The 8,030-nt window shown below is 34.6% G+C and overlaps 3 protein-coding genes across 3 annotated transcripts in view; 2 read left to right on the top strand and 1 right to left on the bottom strand.

The window, feature by feature from the left end:
* Nucleotides 1–1,227: 1,227 nt before the first annotated feature.
* LOAG_10731 (hypothetical protein) lies at nt 1,228–1,629 on the bottom strand (the record flags this gene model as incomplete). Its single annotated transcript, XM_003146255.1, has 2 exons — nt 1,228–1,530; nt 1,588–1,629. 2 exons carry the CDS (start codon nt 1,627–1,629, stop codon nt 1,228–1,230), a joined length of 345 nt encoding a protein of 114 aa, XP_003146303.1.
* Nucleotides 1,630–2,670: 1,041 nt separating this feature from the next.
* LOAG_16951 (hypothetical protein) lies at nt 2,671–3,639 on the top strand (the record flags this gene model as incomplete). The annotated part of the gene is made up of 4 exons (XM_020449605.1): nt 2,671–2,808; nt 2,942–3,037; nt 3,222–3,317; nt 3,490–3,639. 4 exons carry the CDS (start codon nt 2,671–2,673, stop codon nt 3,637–3,639), a joined length of 480 nt encoding a protein of 159 aa, XP_020306854.1.
* A 17-nt stretch (nt 3,640–3,656) lies between these two features.
* Nucleotides 3,657–8,030, top strand: part of LOAG_16952 (CBR-XRN-2 protein) — a gene marked incomplete at both ends in the record, with an annotated part of 5,877 nt that continues 1,503 nt past the window's right edge. The window contains 12 exons of the mRNA XM_020449606.1: nt 3,657–3,664; nt 3,765–3,834; nt 4,078–4,334; nt 4,478–4,640; nt 4,947–5,068; nt 5,326–5,422; nt 5,581–5,754; nt 5,979–6,053; nt 6,184–6,363; nt 6,448–6,602; nt 7,212–7,383; nt 7,688–7,811. Of these exons, the coding sequence (XP_020306855.1) occupies nt 3,657–3,664; nt 3,765–3,834; nt 4,078–4,334; nt 4,478–4,640; nt 4,947–5,068; nt 5,326–5,422; nt 5,581–5,754; nt 5,979–6,053; nt 6,184–6,363; nt 6,448–6,602; nt 7,212–7,383; nt 7,688–7,811 (1,597 nt within the window). The remainder of the gene's footprint in view (nt 3,665–3,764; nt 3,835–4,077; nt 4,335–4,477; nt 4,641–4,946; nt 5,069–5,325; nt 5,423–5,580; nt 5,755–5,978; nt 6,054–6,183; nt 6,364–6,447; nt 6,603–7,211; nt 7,384–7,687; nt 7,812–8,030) is intronic.

Consider the following 8,030-nt stretch of genomic DNA (forward strand, 5'->3'; position numbering starts at 1 on the left):
ATATACTATATATATATATATATATATATATATATATATATATATATATATATATATATATAAGTGCCTTATGATAAATAAACAGATAACAGATTATCGAAAAGCCATCACTTTATTTCTTTCTTACTTATTTATGCTTTATATGCCATGAAATTTCTGCTTCTTTATAAACCAACGTCCGTCATATTATTTACTTCAACCAGGTAGCCTTTAAAAAAAACGATTTTTAGAAGCCATTTGTTGTCCACCGTCAGCTATCGGTAAGACATATGTTTACCGCTCAGTAATATGATACGTAATTGAATGTTTCCGCGAAGTGAAATATCCTTTATGTTAGCAAAAGTTCGGATCAAATAGCTTTGAAGCACTTTCATTAACCTATCCTTTCTTCTTCTTCTGTGCCCTACCCTACTGGTCGACGGCTGTAGTATAGTCGTGCAGTTCCTGACCTAGCAACACTTATTGGGACATTTTATTCCCTTACCTAAATATCTGTTTGAATTATTTTGCAAAAAGACTATGCTAAAAGATCGAAATGCAATAAGAAATGTATGTGATATCTTCATTGTCAAATGTCACAGCAATCTATCTTCTCATAACTGTCGACTGAACGGTTTACAGTCCTGTGTTTAATAGTTCGCCTTCAATGTTGCCTCATTTGCATATTAAATGGTATGCAAAACTCCTCGGATCATTTACTTCGTTTAGTGCAGTAAATAATGACAATAAAGAACGCATATACAGTTATTACTTTTTGTATGACATCGAATTGAACCAACTGAAGAATTGGAGAGATACTGGAAAGAAACAAAATATGAAATAGAACTCTTTGAGTGTTTGAAAAGCGGCCGGACAGGAACCAATGACAACAGAAAAGTGTTCTCGAAATAGCATTGTAAGGAAAGAGAAACATTATCAGCGAATCTTAGCCAGACGGCTAAGAGTTCTGCAAAAATGGACAAGAAAATTTGGGATGCTGCCCATCACCGATTGCAAAAGTAGGAGATTGACCCAGTTCTTTTATTCTGTCATTCTTGTGTTCGAATGAGTATATTTTATCAAATTACCAATAAGTCAGCTGTTCATAATTAATTAAAATCATTTGAATGTTATTATCAGTCTAAAAGCAACAAGCACATGAATACACAGAAAATGGGTAAATGCAATTATCAGATCAGTAAAACTGTATTGATGCTGTTGCTATCTCTGTTGTTGCTGTGAAGAGGATTATCGCCATCGGAGAGGTCCATGCACCGATAACTGACCTATACAGTGGCCACTAATCGGTGTCCGTTTATCCACTTCACACATTGATGCCAGAAGGTAAGAAGTTTCTAGGCTGGGTATTTTGAGAGAACAGCGAAGAAAGTAGCAGTGCACAGACAGACAGGCAGGTGGTCCTCCTAGAAGACCCTTAAAAAGAGCACCGCGGGGTGCCCCACCCATACGAATGTTTGCACCAGAAGGGACAGATGATGCGGGGGTTAATGAGGAAGAGGGATTAAGTAAATTCCAAGCTAGTCCAACTCGCTGAAGATATTTTTTGACCTTAAACAATAGCTCAGCTTACGCAATCTGAATTAACACCTTCCCGTTAGCACCATATCCATCCAGTCCTCTCCGTTTCATTTGCTGACGCAATAGAGTTTGTAACACATTAGTAATATACCATGTTATTCCATTTTTAACGGGCACTTCCACTGATCTTGCAATAATTTGTCATTAAAAAAATACAAACAGCATTTTCCGGGACAATTTTTTTGCATATACTACAACTCGGCTTTCAAGAATATTTCTGTTTGTCTCGACCATTTTAAAGCTTTTAATTTTTACTTCCCATAATTGTCATCATGTCACCTTGGTAATATTGCGATTGGCAAGTGGAAGACTGACGAAGATAAGGAGCGTGTAACAGGGTTTTATTCTCTAATTCAATTCTAAGGTTTTATCCTCAACTATCATTTTAAATTCTTAACTATCATTTTAAACAGGATGCAAAAATCTTAAAATTAGGAGTGGAATGAATTAAGCATACGGAATAATTCCAAATTTTTTGTTTCCATTTCATTTCGCCATTTTGAAAGTCTCGTTTTATTATCATTTATTCGATATTTCAATTGTACTATTGTTCTTTCTTCTTAAGCTTCCTTTACCTTCCCAATGTTTATTTTCCAAACAATCTGAAAAAATCAACCACTTGTTCACGTCTACATCATAACACGTGTTTTTGAAGGAGGAGGAAGTATGTTTAATACCTGCTAACTCATACATCGTTGTACAAGTAACCAATGAAGCGGAATAGACCAGTTCACCGCAGTCCTTTCGGAATGTGGTGAATGTTAAGAGGTCATTTTTAGGCATTTCATTAAACTCTAAGTTTCCAATCTTATGCCTCAGCGGTGAGATTGCGATTTTCGCACCAACTCCTCCAACGTGGTGTACTGCGTTCATATTGGGCTGAGCCTTCAAATGGATATCAAATAGTGTGGGTTGAGGTTGTAAAAATGGGTTCAGAGGTACGTCTAGGTTTGATGTTGGTGTTGGGAAGCTGTGAGTTATATATTAGGGTATTTTGCAAAGCTCCCGGCGTATAAAATATTTTTTTGTTATCCCAAAGTTTCATGTATTCTTATAAAGAATTTTAGGATAGAAAAACGTACAACTGTTTCTATGGGTGTTCCAGCATTTTTTCGGTGGTTGACTCGCAAATATCCATCGGTGATTGTTGATGCTGTAGAGGAGAAGCCACGTGATATGAATGGAGTTCGAATTCCCGTTAATACAGTCGACCCAAATCCTAATTTTCAGGTGCTTCAGTAGAATGTTCACCGTATAATCCGGTGTACAGATCCACAGATCTTTTGAGCTGCTAACCCATCTAATTATGGAATATAGCTGTAGCGAGCGAATGGCGATAATGTACCAATAAAGTTTATTTCAGGAATTCGATAATTTATACCTGGACATGAATGGTATTATTCATCCATGTACTCATCCAGAGGATCGACCCTCTCCCAAAACGGAAGAGGAAATGTTTGTTAGTTTTGGATGACGAAATAATTTTTCTATACTAATCGAAATGCAATTTGCCATTTTTCTACCTGTCTCTCTCTTATAATTAATAATATAAAATATTCTGTACCATTCTTGCCTTCACTTTAATGTTTGTTAAATGAACCTAATTACTGTTTATACTTTTGTTTGCATAAAGTTCTTTTCAGACGCTAATTTTCGAATATATAGATCGGTTATTTGCAATTGTTCGTCCTCGTAAACTTCTATATATGGCAATTGATGGTGTGGCTCCAAGAGCAAAGGTCACTGTTTTGGGACATATATGATAATTCGATTTGTATGAAAATGCTAATTTATATAAAAATTTCGAATACAGTTACGCATTGTTCTTGCTTTCCCCAAATTTCATTGGGTTCGAAGGAACTAATTCATAATAAGCATCTTCTTTTCACAAACTAACAAAAGTTGTTTAAGATGAACCAGCAGCGTAGCAGACGTTTTCGTGCCTCCAAGGAAGCTATCGAAAAAGTTGAACAAATTGCTGAAACAAGATCACGACTAGAAAGTGAAGGTTATCCGTTACCTCCCGAAAAAAAAAGGAGCATTTCGATAGTAACTGCATAACACCGGGTACACCGTTCATGGCACGGTTAGTTGTTTAAACTTCATGAATTTCACCATTTTTTTAGCAGTTGTCCAACTATAGTTTCATTGGAATTTTTGAGCTCATTTTAAGAATTATCTTGCAGGTTGGCTGTTGCTCTTCGTTATTATGTCCATCAACGACTGAATAGCGATCCAGGTTGGGAAAAAGTCGCGGTATAGTTTGTCATAATCTGTTTTTTTTTTGTCTTTTGGAATTGTTTTCTTTTTTTGCTTTTGAAATTGAATAATTTTTTGTTTTTTCGGTTTTTTTGTTTTTTGAAATTGGAATGATCTTTGAATTTACTGTATAACTAAGAGCTGGCAGAGATATCGAAGGTTTTAAAAAGCTAAAGATGAGAGTCGTACGTTTCTGTATTTTTTGGTGTTTTTTTAGCTGATCAGATAAATAAATTTAAGGTTATCTTATCAGATGCAAATGTACCAGGAGAAGGTGAACACAAAATCATGGATTTTATACGACGACAAAGAGCATCTCCATCTCACGATCCTAATACCGTACACTGTTTGTGTGGAGCAGATGCGGATTTGATTATGTTAGGACTAGCTACTCACGAACCCAATTTCAACATAATAAGAGAGGAATTTATGCCGAATCAACAGAGGCCATGTGATCTTTGTGGGCAATATGGTCATGATTTAAATGACTGCAAAGGGTTACTTTTTCTGCTTTTTGCTTATCTGCGAAAACAACATTTTAGTGGAAGGTTCAAAATAAAGTGAACTAATCTTATCAGTTTTATTTTTATTTAGATTCATGTTGAAAAAAAATCTTGATGTTAAAAGTCTAAAGTTCCAGATTGGCGCTTGACGACGATTCGGAATGCCAGTCATCTCCATTACAAAAAGAAACAAATTTCATATTCGTTCGCTTGCCTGTGCTTCGTGAATACCTCGAACGTGAATTGCACATACCTAATTCTTCTATTCCGTTTGATCTGGAGCGTGCGATCGATGATTGGGTCAGATTTTTAACTTAAATATTTCACAAGATATTCAACAGCGCACTGAATCAAGTGAAATGGATGACATGAAAATAATTTTGGGCAGTGAAGAATTTTAAATCTCGAAGTAATTTGAATTTAAAAGTAGAATTCGTAGCGTTTAATGATCAAAAGGTTTACTTTCTTTCTTGATCAGTTTATTTTCTTTACTAATTAAATAGTTTTACATTATTGCTGTCTTTTCTACTTTATAGTTCTTGTAATTTGAGCGCTAGGAAGATTTTGAATTGATCTCTGTAGAGGAGTTCATTTTTATCTATTCAGGTATTCATGTGCTTCTTTGTTGGCAACGATTTTCTACCTCATTTACCTTCACTAGAAATTCGGGAGAACGCTATTGATAGACTTGTGAAATTGTACAAAGATATGGTTTATGAAATGAAAGGGTATTATTTTATCATTTTTGACATTCGTCTGTTGACGATTAGGAGTCGATAAGAGCAACACTTAAAATACTTTTTTCTCCATTCAGTTCCGATCCTTGTCGGAAGGTTATTCGAAAATTATAGTTACCCATTTTCATAATTTAATTGTCCATTGCTGATTACTTAAATCCATTAGTGTCATTTTTAGTAATTGTGCGTTTTCTTTGTTGCTTACTAACTGTCATTTCTTATTTTTTCTCTTAGTTACATCTTTGCAGACATCTCACTGATTCTGGCGTTGTCCATATTGAAAGGGCTCAAATCATACTTAATAAATTAGGTGAAGTAGAGGATGAAATTTTCAAGTCGAGGCAGGTTGGTTGCCACTTTTAATGAAGCTTTAGCTTTACTTTTTGTCAACTAAGCACAGTTACCTTCGCTATTTCTCTGTAACTCTTAGCGAACATGGTCCTTTTTTAATTTTTAGTACTGTTTTTTTTGTTTTTTGATGTTTTTAAACGAGTATCATTAAGGAAAGGGAGCAACAATTTAAAAGAAAAAACAAAGAAAAGAAACGACGTGAAAAAGCCCTTATGACACCGTCATACATCTCATCTCGAGGTTCTTTTCTCGCACCACAAACTAATGGACCGATTTGTCTCAGTGGATCCAATACTAGAGCAATGGCGCGCACTTCTCGGTTAGAGGTAATATGAAACATCTTTAAACTGCACGGAGCAGTTTTACCCAATTTTTGTCCTTCGGCTTAGTGACTGGCGGCATATCTTGTTGCGTTATTTTAATAAATTTTTAATAATTATTTCCAATAAACATTTTCACATTTTAATAAAACAGCACATCAGGTCTTATGTATTTTCATAATTTGCACTCTCTATCGCAAGCGGTATACTTTCAATTCGGTATACTTCAGGCACTTGATTTCATCGAAACACTACATGTTCCTGGTATTAGTGTATCTGAAAACAGTTGTCATAGACACGAACTAGTTAGGAATTTTTCTTTTCTTCATCACTGAATCCTGTAGTTTTTGAAGATATTTCAAATGATTTTACGTTTTTAATGTTTTATGAATTGATATGTCTGTCCAACCTCCTAATTCGTATATATTTCTTCAGAAAGATGATTCCAGCTCAGAGGACGAAGTTTTTGACGAAGTGAGACTATGGGAAGACGGGTGGAAGGATCGATATTATAAAAGCAAATTCCAAGTAGACGGCAAAGATATTGTATTCAGACGTAAAGTTGCTCTGGCGTATGTAGAAGGCCTTTGCTGGGTATTACATTATTATTATCAGGTTAGTAGCAATAAGGCATCCTTTCCATTTTGTATAGATAATAAAGTGTTGGGGATTTCATGTTAGCAAGTCTTCAAGTTTCAGGGCTGCGCAAGTTGGGACTGGTACTATCCATTTCATTACGCGCCATTCGCATCAGATTTTGATGCAGTTTCTCAATTCAAACCTGATTTCAGTGCATGCACTGAACCTTTTAAGCCGCTACAACAGCTGATGAGTGTCTTTCCAGCTGCAAGCAGGTATGTCTAAAAGAAAAGGGATAACCTTATTAAAGCAGAAGGATGTTAGACAAACAAGATTGCCGGTATGAATTCTTCAAAGAAGAATTAAAGGCAGCAAATATTTGATATATTAACAGTAGATGTCTTTGTTATTCTAACTACATACAGTTATTCTGCATTTGTGGAAAAATATTTCTTAAATATGTATTCTTTAATGTGAAAAAAGTGATTGGTTATAGAACTGATTATAGATTTTGATTTATATCCAGTGAAGGGCAAAAAAAATATTTAAATCTTGCAACATTTAGGAAACTAGAATTAGGATTGTTCTAATTTCTTTCAAAGAAAAAAGTGAGCAATAGAAGAAATGGGTTTACATTTTTATCAAGACCAGGAGCATGAACCTTCCTCAATGAACCTTCTTCAAGTACATTGATATATTAGTAGTGGATGCCTGTTATTCCAACTGCATACAGCTATTCTGCATTTGTGGAAAAATATTTTTTTAATGTATATTCTTTATTATAAAGAAAATGATTGGTTATAGAACTGATTATAGATTTTGATTTATATCCAATGAAGGGCAAAAAAAGAAATATTTGAATCTTGTAACATTTAGGGTTTTAGGGTGCATTTACCGGAAGCTTGGCAAGAACTGATGATATCACCAACCTCGCCAATAATCGATTTTTATCCTGATAATTTTGTTATTGACTTAAATGGTAAAAAGTGTGCGTGGCAAGGAGTTGCGTTATTACCCTTTGTGGATGAGAAACGACTTCTGGAAGTTTTGAAGCCGGTTCCTTTTTTCACCAGTTGTCAGTAGAACAGTAAAATCTTTTACATAAGTTTGAAGATTTGGTCATCCAATAAAACTGGAATTAGGATTGTTCCAATTTTTTTTAAAGAAAAAAGTGAACAATAGAAGAAATGGGTTTACATTTTTATCAAGTTACAAGGAGATGAACCTTCCTCAATGAACCTTTTTCAATATGATGCATAGAACTAGCCTATTCAATTTTATGTTCGATTAGAATCTTGTCACTTTAGTTTTTTCTACCATCTATCGGACGTGAGATTTTTCATGTCATAGTTTTTTGAAGATGGAAGATAAACTGGACGCTTTTGAAAAGGAAAGAAATTCCAGAGGTCCTGATAGGCTATTTGTTGGACCTTCCCATCCTTTCTACAAATTTGCGGAAGAGTTATATGAAAACAGTAAAGAAGGTACCGTATTTCTATTCGATTTGTCCATTCAATTTTAACTACCCCAACATAATGGTTATTAAACTTGAATATCACCTGGACATACAGTAAGGCAATAAGAGCGATATGTTTGCAGTGTTAAGACGCTTGTAAAAAAACCTCAAACCCTCTAGATCCTTTAAAAGGCAAAACAAATTTTTTTTCTATACATATATATATATATATATATATATATATATT

This window comes from Loa loa (genome assembly GCF_000183805.2).
Source record: "Loa loa unplaced genomic scaffold supercont3.30, whole genome shotgun sequence".
NCBI classification, from domain to species: Eukaryota; Metazoa; Nematoda; class Chromadorea; order Rhabditida; family Onchocercidae; genus Loa; species Loa loa.